General features: G+C 47.3%; 1 protein-coding gene across 1 annotated transcript in view; it reads left to right on the top strand.

Annotated features, from left to right (window-relative positions):
* The window catches only part of VWA3A (von Willebrand factor A domain containing 3A), an 87131-nt gene that overhangs the window by 47172 nt on the left and 19892 nt on the right, over positions 1-20067 (top strand). Inside the window, exons 16-26 of the mRNA XM_007953198.1 lie at positions 2573-2647; positions 2873-3017; positions 3457-3652; positions 5062-5132; positions 7960-8112; positions 9462-9552; positions 12851-12964; positions 13523-13620; positions 14635-14772; positions 15467-15575; positions 19424-19568. Of these exons, the coding sequence (XP_007951389.1) occupies positions 2573-2647; positions 2873-3017; positions 3457-3652; positions 5062-5132; positions 7960-8112; positions 9462-9552; positions 12851-12964; positions 13523-13620; positions 14635-14772; positions 15467-15575; positions 19424-19568 (1335 nt within the window). The remainder of the gene's footprint in view (positions 1-2572; positions 2648-2872; positions 3018-3456; positions 3653-5061; positions 5133-7959; positions 8113-9461; positions 9553-12850; positions 12965-13522; positions 13621-14634; positions 14773-15466; positions 15576-19423; positions 19569-20067) is intronic.

Raw genomic sequence — 20067 nt, 5'->3', positions numbered from 1 at the left:
AATCAATTCGATGGCAGTGGGTTTGGTTTTTTGGTTTGGTTCATATTTACCAGAGAATCTCCCAAGTTCAAAGCTTGACTGCAATGGTTTGAGGAGTGAGTGAGTGGAAGATGAAGAAGTGGTTTTTATATGGTTTTTACAGGGAGCTTGTCCATAAAGGGAAAAGAAGAGAGAGAGAAAGATGGAGAGGGAATAAGAGAGAGAAAAAAAAAATGGAGAGAGTGAAAGAACACTGAATGGAAGGAGGAAGTTTTTGTTTTGAGTTTTTATTGTGGTAAAATCATATATAATGAAACATTTTCCATTTCAACATTTTTTACATGTACAATACAGTGACATTAATGACATGCATCATGCCATGCAACCATCATCATTATCCATTTCCATAAGCAATAACTCACCCCTTTCTCCTCCCTCTGGCCCTGGCAGCCACTGATAAACATCTGCCTATTCTACATATTTCATCCAAGTGGGATCATACAATATCTGTCCTTCTGTGACTGACTCGTTTCACTCAGCACAGTATTCTCAAGGTTCACCCATGTTGCAGCATGTATCAGGGCTTATTTCTCTTTATGGCTGAGTGATGTTCCATTGTGTGGATATACCCCATTTAGTTTACCCACTCAGCTTTTGATGGACATTTAGGTTGCTTCCACCTTTTGGCTACAATGAACATTGGCATACAAGTATCTGTTTGTGTTCCTGCTTGCATTTTTCTTGGGTATATACCTGGGAGTGGAATTGCTGGATCAGTAATTCTGTTGAACTATTGGAAGACTCAATGGCACCTAACAACAGCAACAATATTTGAGGACCGGAGAAGTTCTTTTTTATTATTATTTATTTTATTTTTGTACAAGGAAGTTATTTTTAAGTTGTTGTTGTTGTTTGCTGTCGAGTCGGCCCCGACTCATAGCAACCCCTCCTTGGGTTGCCAAGGCAGTATCATTACAGAAGTAGAGTGCCCAGTCTTCCTTCCGAGGAGTGGCTAGTGAGTTTGAACCACCAGCCTTCTGGTTAGCAGTCAAGTGCTTTAGGCACTATGCTACCAGAGCTCCTTCTTTTTAAGTATGAGGCTTAAACATGCAGAAAGGCAATGAGAAAGAGGGAAGCAGAGAGAAGTGGGAGTGTATGTGTGTGTGTGTGTATGTGTGCGTGCGTGTAACTCTGGGACAAAGCCTCAGAAGAGATTGTTAATGATGAAGTCAAGAACCCTGGTGAAGGAATTAGTTTTTTTTTTTTTTTTCTTAATAACTTCTGTATTGAGATATAATTTGCATATATACAGTTACACTTTGCTAAAAGGCAGTAGAGGCCACATCTCCTGACCTCCTCTAACCCTACAAGAGGAAGACAGAATCACCATCAGTAGCCCAAGGCCTATTCCTGCCAGGCCAGACATGCTCCAGCCCTTTCTCCAACTGTTCCTCCCAAAGCACCCACTACCTCTCTCCTAGGTTCAATAATTCACTACAGTGGCCACACAGAACTCACAGATAATGGGGTGTATTGGGGAAGCACCAGGCTACAGTTCAAGTTCAGGAAAAACGCTCAGTCTCCCTCAGCCCACCATCTCTCAGCCAACAGTCTCTACAGTCCGTATCCCAGCAGTGTGTGTCCACAGTGTCTCTGTCAGCAATGCGTATCTCTTGCGTCTCTTTCCCAGCAGCGTGTGTCTCTTTCAGCAGCACGTCTTCTTCAGCCATCAGTCAGAGAGAATTCTGTCTAGGAGGCCTCCTTTTGACCCCGGCAGAGTGGCCAAACCAACTGATCATAACAGCAAAATTCTAAGCACCTGAGAGAGAGTGGGAACCTCCCAGAACATTGCTTTGTGCCACGTCCAACAGAAATACCCCAGGTGGACAACTTTAGCAATCAGGAGCTCCTCAGTTGCTCATGGCAAATTCCACCTGGGAGTTTACAAAGACTTATGAGTAGAAAAGCCACACTAAGTAATTTACTACACCACACTCTTTTAAATGTATAATTCAGTGGTTTTCAATACATTCACAAGGTCATGCAATCATCATCCCAATCAATTTTAAAACATTCTCATCACTCCAAAAAGAAACTCACACCCATTAGCAGTCACTCCTTATTTCCCGTTGGAAGAATTAGTCTTAAACCAGAGAGGAGACACTTCTTCTCAAAAAATAAGATATGCGTATTTTTAAAAAATATAACTAGTTCAAGTAGAAAATGTGTTATGTGGGAGATCAGTGTTAGGACAGCTTAAAAAGGGAGAATCGCTGACTTCTTGGGGCGTGGGGAAGGTCACAAGAAGGGAGAGGGCACATGTTACAGTCAACACTGTAGGAGGGGAGCTTGCCAAAGCTGGTCCTCAGTGTGCCCTGGTGGAGAGCCCAGCTCTGCTCACACCTTGGATGTGCTAGGACACACCACCAAGAGCAAGGCAGTTCTGTGACTGGCCTAGCCCTGTGAGATTCTTCCATTTTGGGGATGTGATCAGAATTTTGCCCCCCTAAAACCCTGGGGAGTCCAAAGAGCTGGGCTACAGGGTCAGTATGCTCGCTTCCTGCCTAACGAACCTTCTTTGCCTCTTTCAAAGGTTTGGAAGCACAATTGAAAGTTGGAGGTCTGAGATGGTTCCCGTGAGCCATGACAATTTGCAGAGCGCCTGGCGGTAGGTAACAGCTCAAGAGCAGCCTGGGCCTCTGTGATTTCCTCTATCCCCCTCAGGAAGTAGCTCTCCGGAGTCCCCGCCCTCCAACAGACCTGAGCAGAAGTCAGAAGGCAGCTGCTTTCCCCTCCCTGCCCTCTCCCACACCGCTGAACCATGGGAGCCCTCTTCCCTGTGGGTCACGTAGATGGCCTACTCCTTCAGCATCTCCTTCCTCTGCCTCCCCAGGTGGGCACTAAGCCTGCGGTGTCAAGGCAGTAGGAATGCCCTCAGTGCCTTGCGGAAGGCTGTGGAAGTGGACTTCAAGGACAAGGACAAACACCAATCGCAAGGCATCTACCTCTTCACTGGGGGCATCCCTGACCAGGACATGGTAGGTAGGGGTGGTCCTGGGCCCTGTTTCCCTTAATGGCCCCACATCGTCCCCCAGGTCGAAGCTTGGAACTGGTTTCCGCAGCGTGACTTTCTACACCAGAGCTTCTCAGACTTTAACAGCTGCGTGGTGGTCTTGTGAAAATGCAGATTCTGATTGAGTAGATCCAGGGTGAGGCCTGAGACTCTGCATGTCTAATAAGCTCCCAAGGGAGGCTGATGCCACGGGGCCACAGACCACACTTAGATAATAGCCAGATGTCCAGACAGCTCACCGGGCTGTGTTAGGTTGTTGAAATTGTGACCCAGGCTCACGCATCTTTCTGCCTTCAGTGCTGAGCACTAGCCTAGGCACACAGTAGGCCCTCAAGAAAGATGATTAGGCTCAACTGACCTGAGACAACAGCTATGAGTTTCCCCTGCTCTCTCTCCCCCTGCAGTCCCTGCTCAGTGCTTACATGGCCGAGGTCTGTGGGGGCTGTGACCTCCAGCTGAATGTGTGTCTGTTCTATGTGGGTGAGCCAGCGATGGACAGCACACCCCCTGCCTGCTATGCCAGCTGCTCCGACACAGCCAACGCCTACAGGGAGGCCACCCGGGCCACTGGAGGCCGATTCCACTGGTTTGGAGACACAGGTTTGTGGCTGTTGGCTGACCCTTCCACCTCTTTCCAGCCAGGTGACTTAGTACCAGCATAGTTCCCTCATACACTAGATGTTTTGTGTGTGAAAATCACATTTCAACACGTTGTTAGCAGCTGTTGAGTCGGCCCTGATTCACGGCTACCCATGCTCAACGGAGCAGACGCTGCCAGTCTTGCACTGTCCCTGTCAGCTGAAGACTGTGCTGTTGTGACCCATGGGGTTTCCGCTGGCTGATTTCTGGAATTACATTCTCAGATTTTTCTTCCTGGTCCATCTGGTCTGGCAGTTCCACTGACACCTGCCTGTCAGTAGTATAGCACCACGCACCATTTTAAAATATGTTAGAATGCAGAGCTGAAAGGGATCAGTAACGATCCCCTAGTTTAATGTTTCCTGGATGGGGGGCCTGCAAGAGAGTTACAGGTGGGAGACAAAGGAGCACATTTTATTGTGATAGTTTTATGCGCATGTTAACATTTCTTGGAAAAATGCCAGCTTGCCATTGTAAGTGGTGACCTAAATTTTCTTTTTTATATACTTTCAACTGAACAAAAAGTGAGTCGATTAAACGTATATATTGAGGAAACAGTGGTTTAGGCAGAATGCAGAGAAGGCAGACATGGTGACAGTGACAGTGACGTGGGAAGGGCTGAGCGTTCCAAGCGCCCTGATTTACAGGGGAGGAAAGGGTTCCCAGGACGCCACTGCCTGTGCTCACACAGTGGGTGACAGAGCCCAGCTGGAACTCCGGGCCTCTCTTTCACAGCTCTTCCTTTCCATTAAAGAAAAAAAAAACTGGGCGTGCACATTTCATTTTTTATTATTAGTTACAACAACAAACACATATATAACAGCTCCACCACCTTCCTATCAGTTTGTCATACTAGGGTGACTATGATGCTGGAAGCTGGGCCATCAGTATTTCAAATACCAGCAGGGTCACCCTCGCTGAACAGATTTCAGTGGAACTTCCAAACTAGACTAGAAAAAAAGGCCTAGCAGCCTACTTCCGAAAATTAGCCAGTGAGATCGCTACACATCACAACAAGGCAATCACAGTACACAGTGGCCACAGCAGTGGACTTGGGCATAGCAGTGACCCTGAAGATGGCTTAGGATAGGGCAGCGTTTCCTTCTGTTATACGCGGCGTCACCATGAGTCAGAGCCAAGCGGCAGGCAGCTGACAACATGCTGTTATATGCCAGACACTGTTCTGAGCGTTTTACATATGGTGCAACTCATTACTCACAACAGGCCAAGGAAGTAGTATTATTACGCTCCCAGGTTTTCAGATGGGGAAGCTGAGCTCCAGAGAGCTTAACTACTTTACCCCAGAGCACACAGGTAGTGTGTAAGTGGTAGGACGAGAAGGTCATGTGCTCACGGTGTGCTGTTTCCAGGCATTTACGACAGTGATGACATCAACGCCATCGTGTCTGAGATGGAAAAAGCTTTCAGCTACTCCCAAAAGGTGAGCCTGGTGTCCTGATCCACTGGCAGAGGGGCATCCCAGGGAACCCCAGGGTTCCGAGAAGGCACCGGCCTCCTTTGAGTTCCTCCTAAATGCGTTCCTAATCTGGGGCCCTTTGAACCCACCATCTCCTCTGTCTTCTATTCCCGCCCATGGTCAGAGAAAGGATCTGGACTGGGGACTGAGACGTGGGCCAGTTCGGGCCCTGGGGGTGGACGGAGACTGTGTGGATGGCCTTGAACAAGGCAGGAGGAGCCTGGGAAGGAGACACATCCTGCCTCTTTCTTTTTTCCCCCAATAATGTTGTAAGTTTCCTTTTTGTGGTAAAATAGAAGGAGCCTGGGTGGTGCGGTGGTTAAGTGCTCAGCTGCTATCTGTAAGGTTGGCAGTTCAAACCCACCCAGTGCTTCACTGGAGAATGATGTGACAGTCTGTTTCTGTACAGATTACAACTTTGGAAATTCTGTGGGGCAGTTCTAGTCTGTCTATAAGGTTGCTATGAGTCAAAGTTGACCCAGTGGCAAGAGATGTGGTAAAATGCATGTGACGTAAAATTTAACATTTAAAGTCTGTCATTCCATGACATTAAGCATGTTGTGCAACGGTCCCTCTATCTAGTTGCAGCCTGCTTTCTGCTTTAAGCACATCCCCTTTCAGGGAGGACTTACCGTCCCAACCAGACTGTGAGTCCCTGGGAGGGGTCATATCTCCATATTCTTTCCTCCCTCCCTTTGACTTGCTTTTGCTGCCCTCCCCAAGAGAGCTACCCTTTGGGGCTTTGTCACCTTCTCCCAGATGCCATCCATCTCATTCCATCATCCAGAAACTCATTCACAAGTTGTTAATACACAAGAATGGCACAATCCACTCTTCCTGGGATAGTTATTTACATTTTAATGATGTCTTCTCGTGCTTTGAAGGAGCTCTGGTGGCGCTGTGGTTAAACCATGGGGCTGCTAACCAAAAGGCTGGGGTTGGAACCACCAGCTGCTCCGTGGCAGTCTGCAGTCTGCTTTCATAACCATTTGCAGCCTTAGAAGCCCTCTAGGGCAGTTCTGCTCTGCCCTGTGGGGTTGCTGGGAGTCGAAATCTACTCCATGACAGTGGGCTCTGGTGCTTCGAGAATAATTTGCTGTTGTTATTGCTGTTAGTGGCCATCCAGTCAATTCCGATTCCCACTCATAACGACCCCACATGTGCACCATGGCACTGCTCCACAGGGTTTCCAAGGCTACATCCTTTTGGCAGGATACAGCCAGGCCTGTCTTCTGAGGCGTCTCTGAGTAGGTTTGAACAGCCAACCTTTCAGTTAGTAGTCCAGTGTGGAACCACTTGCCCTGCCTAGGGATTGAGAGTAATTGCTGGAGAACATTTGAGGCAACTGAGAACTTTGTAGGCAAAAGGCGTCAAGCATTGCACCGCTCTCCGGCCAGCATTAGAGGCAGCCTGGGCACAGGAAGAACTGACGGATGCTGGGTGCACAGTGGCAGATGGGAAGAGCACTGGCTCTGGAACCAGAGCCCCTGGGTGTGAATGGCAGCTCCTCCCATACTTAGCTGTGTGGGCTTGGGCAAGTCCCTTCTGCTCATGGAGCTTTGGTTTCCTCATCTGTAAAGTGGAGATAATAGTGGCACCTACCTGATTGGCAGAGCTGGCATGCCTGTTGGCAGAAGGTTGGAGAGCAGTTGGCAATAGGCTTTGTCTTCAGTCTCAGTCCAAGTCACACTCAAGAGGCAGAAAGAGGAGTCCAGGGGATGCCGGAGGTCCCAGTGGACCCAGCCACCCCGCCAGGTATTTGCAGGTGTGTGTATGTGTGTAAAGGAGCTCTGGTGGAGTAGTGGTTAAGGCATTTGGCTCCTAACCAAAGGTCAGTGGTTCAAACCCACCAGCCACTCCAAGGAAGAAAGATGATGCAGTCTGCTTCCATAAAGATTTACATCCTTGGAAACCCAGTGGGGGTCACTCTGAGTCAGAATTGACCCAATGACAGTGATTTTGGTTTTGGTTTTTGGTGTGTGTGCAGGAGCTCTGGTGGCATAGTGGCTAACACACTTGGCTGCTGACTGAAAGGCTAGTGATTTGAACCCACCGGCTGCTCTGCAAGAAAAAGATGGGGCAGTCTGCTTCCATAAAGATTTACCTATGGGGCAATTCTACTCTGTCCTAAAAGGGTCACTTTGAGTCAGAATTGACTCGATGGCAGTGGACTTTTTTGGTTTGTATGTGTGTGTGTGAGAGTGTATGTATGTATGTGTATATGTGTGTATGTGTGTGTCCATGTGTATATGGGGGTGTGTACATGTGTATGAGTGTGTGTGTACATGTGTTGTGTTTATGTGAGTGTGTGAGAATAGGTACGTATGTTTTGTGCCTGTATGTGTGAGTGTATGTGTGCATGTCTGTGAGTGTATATATATGTGTATATGAGCATGTGTGTATATGAGGGTTTATATGTATGTGTGTATGTATGTATATGTGTGTGTGTTTGCATGTGTATGAATGTATTTATGAACGTGTACATGTGTTGTGTCTATGTGTGAGCATATGTGTTTGTGTGTATATGAGTGTTTATATGTGTGAATGAGTGTGAGTTTGTGTATGTGTATATGTGTGAGTGTATATGTGTGTGAGTGTATGTGACACATGTGCTGTGTCTGGATATGTGTACTGTGGGTGTGCAGGTGAGTGTGTGTGTATGAGTAAGTGTGATTGTGTGACTGTATGTGTGTATATGTGTGTGAGTGTGTGTATGTGTGTGTGTGCCTGTCCACTGCCTGGAGGCATACAGTGGCCAGGGGTCCTGCTAACCCCCCACCCCCCATTGCAGTGTGCCTTACTCATGGCTTCCCTGAAGAACCAGTCGGGAAAAGAACTGGAAAGTACTGCTGTCCCTAAAGAAAAACCAAAGATGCTCAAGCAAAGAAGTCAACCCCCAAAACTCCATCCTCCCAAGGCCAGAGCCCTCACCGTGACCAGAGCGGTTTGACTCCCCTCACTGATAACACGCAGAGGAATTTGCTCCCACCTTGTCTTCTGGTCTTTCCTAGATATCAATGTCATGTGGCTTGGGCCAAGGCCCCGGGGTCCAGGACTGGGGCGGGGGGGGGACCCCAGGGTCTTCAGTGGTGAGTGTCCCAGGTTGCCTCCAGCCTGACCTCCTGGGGGAGGAATACCCTGGGCGTCCTGCACTCTGACCTCTCCCCCACCTGCCTTTGGTTCTGCCGGCTAGCCCATCTTTGTTTCCAAGCCCCGTGCTAAGGACTCCATGGTGTGGGCACCCACCATTGCATGTCCTGGAGGGCCTCTCAGGGGCAAAGGAATTAAGGTGGCTAATGGGCTGTTACCACTGCTGCCGAGACTTAGCAGGGGCCTGATGGGAGCAAGAGCCTGGAGAATGGCCTGTGCCTGGGGTTTACCCCCGTTCCCAGCTGTCATGGCTGTCCCGCCGAAAATACTCTCAGCGGTCAGGACTCTCTAGAGAGATGACTGTGGCAAGCCCCCAGAATCAACGGCACTTGTGAGCAAAGGGGATTCCTCAGCGTTTCACTGATGACAGCCCTTGTGAACACAGCATGTTTACTGAATGTGGAAATCTCCCAGGGGATTCTGGCCACACAGGCATGGCCCTCATTCCAAGAACTCCATCAGGTTTCAGGAGCCAGCCCAAACACATTGCCCTCTCCGGCCTTCCATGTAGCTGTCTGGGGTGAAACCCCAGAATCCCATGGCCTGCTCTTGGCACCACCAAGCCCTCTAATGGGCCTTCCTGAGAACAGGGCCAGAGGCTCCCAGGGGTGGCAGTGCCAGGGCCTTTCTTGTGGTGCCTGGACCAGAGGTCTCCTCAGCTGGCACAGGGCCCTGGGTGACCTTGTTTAACTATCTGTGAATTCCACTTATGCCCACTAATGAAGGGTCTGCTCCCTTAAAACTAAGGTGCCCAGTGGGGAACAGAAATTACCTGAATGGTTGCTTGTTATGCTAGAGGTCCAGAAATTCCAGTGTCGTAGGAAAAGGGAGGTAGCTGGTGTGGAAAGTTCTGGCAAAACCTCTCTGTTGTCTTAGCACTCTCTACCATTCTCTCTCTTACACACATATAAACTTTCCTTTTCTCTCTCTCTGTCTCTCACATGTGAACTTTTTCACCTCAAAACCCAGAGCCCTCTTGGAGTCTTCAGTAAGAGATGGCTCAGACATGTGAGGCATCTCCTTGGGGCTCCCCTGGGCCCCTTCCTGCAGAGGTTCATAATTGACAGATTGAGGCTGGGGTGATTGGGATATTGCTCGCCACAGAAACCAGACCACTGATGGGAAAGACTGCCTGTTTTCTAGAGTGTTAAGGATGACTCTGACAGAGAGAAGACTCTTCCCATGGAAGCTCTGAAATGGCGTCCACTCAGTGGCAGAGCGACCATCCCACCAGGTAAGGCATAGCCATGATCAGGCTGGGGGCCCAGGTGGAGGGGCAGCCCAGGCAAGGCTGAGGAAGGCCCCAGTCCATGGTGAATCCTGCATCAGTAACAAGAATCACTAAGATGACCAGTGATCATGAGTCTAGATCATGTCCCAGCCCTTCTGCTAAAATGTCTCATTTAAAGCCTTCAGCAATCTCATGCTGTGGGTACTGTATTAGTTTCCCATTTTACAGATCTAAGGAAACTCAGGCTCAGAAGGGCTAAGCATGGTGTGCCAGTTGTTGTAGCAAGGCATCAGTATTTTATGAAAGTACTCAGCTCATAGGACCTAACCAAAACAAACCAAACTCAGTGCTGTCAAGTCAGACCTGACTCATAGCAACTCCTCCTTGGGTTTCCAAGGCAGTATCACTATGGAAATAGATTGCCCAACCTTCCTTCCAAGGAGTGGCTGGTGGGTTTGAACCTCCAGCCCTCTGGTTCACAGTTCGCAGTCAAATAATGCCTTAGGCATTATGCCACCAGAGCTCCCCATTGGACCTAAGACCCTATATCTAATTTCTTTTTAAATTTGTTAAAAATCTATTGTGATTTGAGTGAAAGTTTACAGAACAAATTTGTTTTCCATTCAACAGGTCACACACATTTGGTTTGATAGCATTGATTACAATCCCCACAGTGTAACAATTCCTTCCCTTTGAGTGACAGTTTTGATGAGTGTTTAATTTTTTAAGTGTTTTATATATGTCATCCCATTGCCTTCTTACCTGCATAGTTTCTGCCAAGAAATCAGAACTTAGTCTTATTAGTTGTCCTTTGTAGATAAATTTTTGTTTTCCCATGCTACTTTCATAACAACAACAACAACATGCTGCTTTCAAAATTTTTTTTCTTTGTCTTTGGTTTTGGTAGGAGCTCTGGTGGCATAGTACCTAAGGCATTTGACTGCTAACCAGAAGGCTGGCAGTTCAAACCCACCAGCCACTCCTCAAAAGGAAGACTGGGCAATCTACTCTCATAGAGATACCACCTCGGAAAGCCAAGGAGGGGTCGCTATGAGTCGGATCCAACTCAACAGCAGTGAGTTTGGTTTTTTTTTTTTTTTGGTTTTTTGGTTTTGGTAAGTTTGATTATGATATGTCTTGGTGATTTTATTTTGGAGTCTATCCTATTTGGGGTTCACTGAACTACTTGAATGAATATCTTCTATTCTTTCATCATGTTAGGGAAGTTCTCTTCCAACAATTCTTTATCGATTTTCTCTGTGATTTTATTTGTCTCTTCCTGTTCTGGAATTCTGATCAGACATATGCTATTCCTCTTACTGTTGTCCCACATAAATGTTAGGCTTTCTTCATTTTATTTTGATCTTTTTCTGACTGATCCTTTAGTATTGAGAGAGATTCGTCTTCAGTCTCACTTATTACGTCTTCCACTGACTTGATTCTATTCCTTTGCCTTTTTGATGTGTTATCTATTTCTGAAATCTTAGTATCAGTCTTCTGGATTTCTATTTGCTGTTTTTGTGTGGATTCTAATTTTTCATTTATTTTGTCAGTTTGTTCTTGTATTGTTTTCCTAAATTGTTCTAGAGTTTTGACCATTTTCCTTATTTTTATGATATTTTCCTTGATTTTGTCAGTGTTTTCCTTGACTTGCCTCTCCAGCCATTGAAGGTACCTAAATATAATTCTTTTGAATTCCTAGTCAGGTAGTTCCAATGCCACTTCTTCCTCAGGGAGGTTTCTAGCTTTTTATACAGGTCCCTTGTCTGTACTACTTTATCTTGCTTCTTTGTGTGAACTGGGATTTGTCAGTTGTCTCCAGGACATTGTGATGTCATTGTATTATATTTAATTGGTGATTGTATATTGGTATGATTCACCCAGGTGTTTTGTTTTTGTTTTTGTTTATTTTGTTTTGATAGATCTGAGCAAGCAGGGCTGGTCTGCTAATCTGTTCACTAGTTTGATGGCACTTAGGCACTCACCACCTGTCTCCTGGTGACTGTGATAGAGAATGAGAATGTGTGCACAGATCTCTGTAAGCTGTCCAAGTAGAGCAGTTGAGGGTGAGTTGGGCTGGAATTGGACACTGTTGTTGATCATTTGGTGAAGAAGCAGATGTTGGCCCTTTCCCCATGGGGGGGGGGAGCTTCAGGAGGTGTGGATGTGGTTGGGCAAGTTGCTTTCTGATTACCAGCCACCAGTGTGGTTGCCTGTGCCATTCTCTGGAAGCAGAGATGATCATCAAGTTGCTGCCTGGATTGGAATATTGGTTCCAAATATTCAAAATGGCTGGACCATCAGGCCAGCCAACAGTCCACAGTTCCATTCATTTCCTTATCCACTGTCTTCAATCAGGTTCTTGTACTACTCAATAGTTAATCCACTTCTTTCTCCTTCCCTTCAAAGCTCAGGGTCCCAGGATTATCTTCTGTATCTGTTTCAATTGGTTTCTTGTTTCTTTGTCATAGAAGGTCTGTGTAGCTTGTCTGCCTATTCTATCATCTTGCCTGAAGTCCTTTTAACATCAAAGATGTAGCAGAGTGATCTGGAGCTTACTTCTGGAGTCAGCAAACCCAGGCTGGAATCTTACCTCTACTTATTCGCTCTGAGTCCCACTTGCCTCATCTGTAAACTGGAGGTTGTTGTTGTTGTTGTTATGTGCCGTCGAGTCAGCCCTGACTCATAGCGACCCCTCCTTGGGTTTCCGAGGCAGTATCACTACGGAAGTAGGATTGCCCAACCTTCCTTCCGAGGAGTGGCTGGTGGGTTTGAACCACCAGCCTTCTGGTTAGCAGTCAAGTGCTTTAGCCACTATGCTACCAGAACTCCTGTAAACTTGAGGGTTGAGGATAAAATGAGACAGTGTATAGAAAGCACTTAGCACCATGTCTGGTAAATAAATGTCTTCACCCCAGCTGTGGTCAAGTAGACTCCAACTCCTCGTGACCTCATGTGTGTCAGAGTAGAACTGTGCCCTATGAGGTTTTCAATGGCTGGTTTTTCAGAAGTACATCACTATGGCTTTCTTCCAGAATGCCTCAGGGTGGGCATGGACCTCCAGCCTTTCAGCTGGTAGGCAAGCAGTTTTCACTGTCCAGTGTCAAGACTTAGTAAATGGTAGCTCTGGCTATTGCTGATCCAGATGAGGTCAGGTACCCTGGGGCATCTCAAGGCCAACCTGGAGCCCCATCTTCCAAGACACAACATAGCTGAAGTTGAGAAGCCCCTGAGCCAGGTAGGACAAGTTTGCCAAATGGGCCCAGAAGGCTGCTCTAACTGACAGGCAAATGTTCCCTAGCTCCAGTCCAGTCAGTGAAAGAATGGACTACGGAACGGAAGAGGAAGAAGATAAAATCACGGGAGGCAGAGGCATCTCTCTCCCTGTTTTATATGGATACAGGGAATAACGTGGGTAAGTTGGAGGCATGAATCCTGCACAGATGTCTAGGCAGCCCCTCACCCTGTATGAACAGTAAGGTCAGCAGGCACCCTGGGAAGGAAGTCCCAGGACAGCTGTGTCTCTGGAGGAGGCCCATTCTCAAACAACTCAGTTCTCCCAGGCAGGAAAATGGACCTATGAAGTCTTGACACTGACAAGAGAATAAGAAAAGTTAAAGTTGGATATATAATCCCCCTGAGGTCCTTGGCCTGACCCTCAAGCTCCACTCATGGGTGTGAGGGGTTAGTGTCCTTAGCTCTGAGGCTGATTGAGAAGGGGATGGAGACGATTCCTCTCGGCCAGCCTGATTAATTCCCATGAAATGGTACCTATCCCAGGAACAATTCACTGATGCCGTGCAAAGAGAGGTCCCCTCAACAGCCTTCCACCTTTCTACCTCTCAGCAAATTGCACATACAGAATGGTACAAATGACAATAGATTGACAAGGAAAATTGACCCAAAAAAGGGAAAAATGGGAGGAGAATTGGGCCTTGAGGTGCATAAGATAACCTTACTGTGTTTTTCCTAGGCTCAGTGTACAAGAAGTACCCTCAGGGAAAGAGTGTAAGAAGGATTAACTCTTCTACTGTGTTGCCCAGAAAGGATAAAATTTGCTCAAGCAAAGAGGTATTGTCTCCAGTACCACATGCCCCCTAGGCAACAATTCCATCCACAAATCCTTACTGTAGGAGGGTGGGCCTACTTGAAAATGTAGGCAAATCTGCTTAGAATGACTGCTTAATGTGGCAATGGGATAAGGGTCAAATAGACCCAGGTTTGAAACCTGGATCTGTCACTTCCTTACTGGGTGGCCAAGGGCAAGCCATTTAGCTACTCTTAATCTCAGTGTTCTTGTTTGTAAAATGAAGACTCATCTAACAGGATTGATGTAAGGATTAATTGAAGTGTGTTTTGTGAACAGTACACTTAGTGGTGTCTAAGTGTCTAAGATTTTGCTTGCAAGCCACAGAAATCCCCCTGTTCATTCATATCCACAAGACAGGTAGAATTTCTTTCTTCCCACAAGCATCCAGTAAGAGTCCAAACTTGGTGTTGATTGGGGCAATCCTGAGTGTCAGGTTCTGATTGGTTTGGGCATGCGCATTCTTGTATCCATCATTATGGCAAGGAGAGTGGGATTATCCTGACTGGTTTAGAGTCTGGCCTTCTGACCAATCAGGGGTTTTCACCCAAATATTGTGGGGAAAGATAGAAACTGATGTTGTGGCAGGAATTATGTCCATTAGGCTAAGGAATATAGGTGCTGACTAAATTTTGTTCCCTGTGCTACATTTCTGGTGCATCTCTCCCGAGCCAAGGAAGGAATCTGCATGCAACAGAGTCTCAGTGAGCAGGTTAACCATTTGGTAAAGTCCATTTCAAAAGTGTTCACAGAGAGATGTGTCAGACAATCATTCAATTAAGTCTGAATTATCTGAGATAATGGTTCTTGATTTTATTAAAACCAAAAAAACCAAACCCATAGCTGTTGATTCCAACTCATAATGACCCTGTGTTTTTCTGAGGAGCCAGCAGTGTGTTCCAACTGCCACCTTTTGGTTAGCAGCTGAGCACTTTAACTGCTGTGGCACCAGGGCTCCTTCTATGATTTTATTTGATTAGTTCTCCTTTATTTTAAAGTGGGTAGCCAATTGTAGGCTCAAAAATCTGAAGATGGAGATCTCCAGACACATTGGTCCCAGTTGCACTCATCAAAAGTCAGCACAGGGGTCAGCATCAGCCAAACACTGCAGTGTCTTCCCCAGCGTCGAGATCAATGTAAGTCATAATTGTTCAGAATTGTTGTTCTTCCTCCCCCACGCCCTACCTCTCCTCAGCTGCAAATTGCTGATACTAGTGTGTGTAGTAGGAGCTCTGGTAGCATAGTGCCTAAGGCACTTGACTGCTAACCAGAAGGCTGGTGGTTCAAACCCACCAGCCACTCCTTGGAAGGAAGGTTGGGTAATCTACTTCCACAGTGATACTGCCTCGGAAACCCAAGGAGGGGTCGCTATGAGTCAGGTCCAACTCAACGGCACATAACAACAACAGCATGCGTAGTGCCTAAGGCATTTGACTGCTAACCAGAAGGCTGGCAGTTCAAACCCACCAGCCATCCTAGAAAAGGCAGATGGGGCCCAGATTTACCATCTTGGAAACCAATGAAGGTTGCTATGAGTTGGAATCAACTCAATAGCAGTGGGTTATGCTTTTTACTATTACAGTGACCACATTTGCCACAAGCTATCATCCCAAATCCTCCACTTCCTCCTAGAACCATAAATCCTAGTAGTTTAATAGAAGAAAACAATGTCTAAATTTACGAAATGTTACATATTTATGTATGCTTAACAGATATTTTGGAAGTTCTTAACCACAAATGGAATAAGCTATTCTGGTTATTATGGGGAAATGGTGAAATTTATGAGGGTGAGGGGAGGGATGAGGATTTGCTTTACTTGCCTTAATGCAGGGACTGGTAAGACACCTTCAGTGCACGCTCTGGGAAATCGAAAGGTACATCACATGCGTGGAGAAGGTGATGAGGCGCTATGTCCAGAGGCTGCAGTGGCTGTTGACTGGTGAGCCTACCTGCTGTCCTGGAGGGCAAAAGGGCACGAGGGACCCCTGGGACAGTTCTTCCAAAGCCAGGGACTCAGGCACTGTCAGGTCAGGGCATTAGGTCAGGGTGACCAACCAGGTACAATATGACTGTGGCTGCAGAGCGCAGGCGTTGTGCTGTTTGTCGGGGGCTGGGTGACAGGGAGGTGGTGTGCTGGCCAAAGAGCACCACAGAGAACCATCCATCAAGGCTGCTCCACAAGGCCACCTTCCATGCCTTGTCTTCCTGAGATGCCCACCTCCTAGATGCTTCCATGAAGGTAGAGATGGTGAGAGGATCCTGACAGAGGGAAGAACTTCCCTTAATCTTTACAAATAGCATCAGGAGCCCCCCAGGAGGGGTAGCTGGTCAGGCTGAGGAGAGTCGAGGTCACACCCAGAGAATGGTAGGCTGGAAATTGAGAGACGGGCTGAAGTACCCAGTCCAAGAACTGGAGGAGAGCACGTAGGCTTTGGGCCCTGGAAGGGTTCCTGGGGCAGTAAGAGGAAGGAGACAGCCTTTCATAGACTGCCTGCAGGTGGCCCTGTATACATCCATTAAGTTCAGTCCTCTGCAGCAGAAGCTGGTCTAAACAGTCCTTGGGCTGTGGAGTGTGGCAATGACTGCTTTCCAAAGCCTGTAGAGGGGTTGCAGGCTCTGGGTATAGTTGTCAGGTCAGAGGCTGAGGTGAGGTGAAGAGCTTGCATGCCCCTCCCTACTCCCAGTTCATGTTCACCACTGGGAAGAGCGTGAAGACCAGAGATTCATCCACTGCTTTTGAAACACAAGGCCCCCACATCACACACCCAAACACATTGTTTAATTCTTCAAAACTTACCCAGGGGATGCTTCATTGATTCATTATGCAAATAAGTGTCGGTGTTGTGCTAGATGCTCGGAAGATGGTGGAAGGCAAAACCCAACATAGTCCCTGGGCTCATGGTTTAGACAAAGACGGGCATCCATCAAAGAGTCTCACAAGTGTCAGCAAATCTAAAATCACAACTGTGACACATGTAGGGAGGCAAGGGACGTGGCGCAGTGGGAGCCTGTGAGAGGGACAGCTGGCCTGGATGGGAAGGTCACAGAAGGCTTCCCTGTAAGAGGTGATGTCTGAGCGGAGCCTGTAGAGTGAATAGATGCAGAGAAAGGGCAGAGGGAGGAAAGAGGGGCATGGGCTGGGGGCCTGAGCTGGGGAGAGCGTGGTAAGAAGGTCTGAAAGGAAGCCAGTGTGGCTGAGGGTGAGGGACAGGATCAGTGAGACCATCCTAGAGAGGTGAGGCCATGGCACAAACTGTGTTCTTTATCCTAAGAGTAATGGGAACCCATTACCATCACAAGGTGTTTTTTTAATTATTATTATTATTATTATTATTGTACTTTGGGTACAGATTTACATAGCAAACTTGTTTTACATTCAACAGTTCACGTATATCTGATTGCATGGCCTGATAACCATCCCCAACCATGAAAAACTCTCCTCCCCTCTCCACCCTGTGACCATGCCCTCCCTGTGCCCCTCTTGTCCATGCACTCCTGTCTGTCCAGCTTTCCTTCCATGTGACTGCTACCCCTGTGGTAAAGGTTTTAAATAGAGGGAAAGTGAATTACCTGATCAAGTTAGCATTTGCAATAGTCCCTCTGGTTGCTGCGTGGGAAATAAATTGTTGAAGGGATGGAGTGGAATCAGGGTGACCTAATTGTAGCCTAGGTGAAAGATGAGGACAACTGGCAAAGTGTTGATGGAGGTGGACAAAGTGGGTAGAGTTAGAGAGGCTTCAGAGGTAAAGACGACAGGCCGCAGTGGCTTGCAGTGCTTCCCTTGGCTGGTTCCCAGGAATGGGCAGCTGGCCATCTGTGGCCGTCTTGTCTGGCCAGCTGGCTACTCTTGTGGAACTTCCCCCATGCTTCAGGGAGACGCATGTCCCCATTTTGCTCTTGTCCTTCCTTTGACATGAGCATGGCTGGAGGACACCCCAGAGTCCCGGGAGGCTCTTGGCAAGGTCCAGCTGGCTCAGCCCACCCGGTTTCCCGGGGTACATGTCCCCTTTGCAGCAGTATTTCCTCCTGCCTCCAGTGAGCCCCAGAGGAGTCCCTGGGGGACAGGCCCCGCCCTGCACACAGCACCTTCTGCTTGTTTCGCTCTCCTGTGTGTTCTCTGTTTGGCCCATGGAGCTGAACACACTAGGATCAGTGTTTGCCTGACTAAAGCCTGGGTTTGAGCCGAGGCTCTGCCACTGCCAATTTGACCCTGGGCCAGTCGCCAGCCCTCTCGGTTTCCCCTTGGGACAAATCCCAAATCCTTTCATAACCTCTCCAGCTTTGGGGCACGTCTCTCTCTCCACAGGTCTCTCCACCCCACCTTTTTTTCATTTCCTCACATCGACTTTTTCTCACTCTCAACCATGCTGTGCTCTACCTTCCCTCCTCACACCCTTTCCACTTGGTGTTCCCTGTATTTGTTATGAGCTCCCCACACCCTATCTTTCTTTGATTAACTGCTACTCAACTTCAGTTTCAGTTGTGGCTTCTTTGCCCCTGCCTATATCCAACTAGCTTAGTTCACCCATTTTATGTTCCCATAACACCATCCACTTGCTCATCGCCCTCAAAAGTTTACAAAGTAAGTTAGGTTCCCATCTGACAATTTCTACCCAAATTGTTCAATGACATTAGTTACATTTTCCACAATGTATCAATATTCTCTTTAATTGCATCTTTTTTGTTCCCCCTTCAGTACTTTAGTTTCCTGCCCCCCACTTCTCATCTTTGCATTAGAGTAACTGTTAACCTTTCTGTTTTTTAATGGACCTCTGTACTCATGGGTAATAGCCTTTATTTTGTCTGTTACTCTATTATTTCACCAAAATGACCTCTGAGAATAGTTTCAGTTTGAGGTTTAAAGTGTATCTCAGGGTGATAGTCTCAGGGAGTTCTGTGTCTCCACTGGTCCAGTAAGTCTGGCCTTTTCAACAATTTGAGTTATTTTCCACGTTTTGCTCCCTGTCAGGGTCCATCTGTCATGACCCTGTTCAGAATGTTCGGCAGTGATAGCCGGGCACCATCTAGTTCTTCTGGTCTCAGGGTAGATGAGATTTCAGCATAGTTTTCTTTTTCATTTACTATCTGTCTTCCTTGCCCAACTGTAAGCTCCATGAGGGCAGGGATCCTCTCTTGTTCACTACTGTACTTTGCTGGTTACGTAGTAGATGCTCAGTTAATTTCCATTGACCACTTGAGTGACTTTGTGCTCTCTAACACCTCTTCCAGCCAAAACAATGCTATTTAGTCCAACCACTTGAGTTTCTAAATGAGGGAACTCAAGCTCAGGGATATTTTAACCCCTTGAGCAAGTTCATCACAGGAAGAGCCAGCACTGCACTCTCTCTCTCTCTCTCAAAGATTACACTCTCTGCTCTGCTCTGCCCGTGGGCCTTGCCCCCTCCAACAGCACCACAGAGAACATCTCCAGATGCATTAACCAGTTGCCGTGGAGTCAACTCGAACTCATGGCAACCTCACGTGTGTCACAGTAGGACTGTGCTCTACAGGGTTTTCAGTGGCTCATCTTTCTGAAGTAGATCACCAGGCCTTTCTTCTAAAGTGCCTCTGGGTGGACTCAAACTCCCAACGTTTCAGTTAGCAGCTCAGTGTTTACTGTTTGCAACACTAAGGGACTCCTCCCAGTGGATTGACAGCTGATAAATTATCAGTCAGGCAGCAGGTGTTGCAAAACCAGGGAACTAATAGCTAACAGTGAGGAAAACCAGGCAGGAGGAGAGACCCCTCACTCCTTTTCTGCCTGAGTCACCACCCACCTTGGAGCAGGGAGCCGCCGTCTGTTTGGTGCCATCCTGGAGAGTAAAGTGTGCATCTTGCTGGACACATCAGGGTCCGTGGGCCCCTACCTGCAGCAGGTGAAGACAGAACTGATTCTGCTGATTTGGGAACAGCTGCGGAAGCACTGCAAGAGGTAAGAGGTAGGGGGCAGGGCTGTGGGCTCAGGAAGCTCAAAGGGCTGGTTCTGGCTTCCTTATCCAAGGCCACACTCTGCATACTGGGCCCGAGGTTTCAGAAATGCTCTTCTGATAGCTTATTTGAGCCGGAGGGAACACTATATTCCTTTCCTGAAGTAAAGCAGTCCTTGGAAATCCATGTCAGGCCCAGAGACGATTGCAAGCAGAGCAAAGGCACAATCCTGTGCCCTTAAAACATGCATAGCATCTGGTCTTAATTTTTTTGAAAGGAGGCATATGTTTTTCTCTATATCCAAAAAGATCCACCATAAGGGGACACTAGGAGACCCTGGCTCTGGGCTGGAACTCATTATTCTTGCCTTAATAAGAGTAAGGATTCATTAAGCTCTGGTAGCATAGAGCCAAAGTATGATCTTGAATATATCCCTCCTGAATTTAGAGATCATCTAAAGAATAGATTTGATGCATTGAACACCAACGACCGAAAGCCAGATG

The sequence above is a fragment of the Orycteropus afer genome, unplaced genomic scaffold (genome assembly GCF_000298275.1).
Source record: "Orycteropus afer afer isolate SDZICR_OR568_19922 unplaced genomic scaffold, OryAfe1.0 scaffold00376, whole genome shotgun sequence".
Lineage (NCBI taxonomy): Eukaryota > Metazoa > Chordata > Mammalia > Tubulidentata > Orycteropodidae > Orycteropus > Orycteropus afer.
The sequence above is the reverse complement of the archived record's forward strand: the minus strand, read 5'-3'. Positions and strand labels throughout refer to the sequence as shown.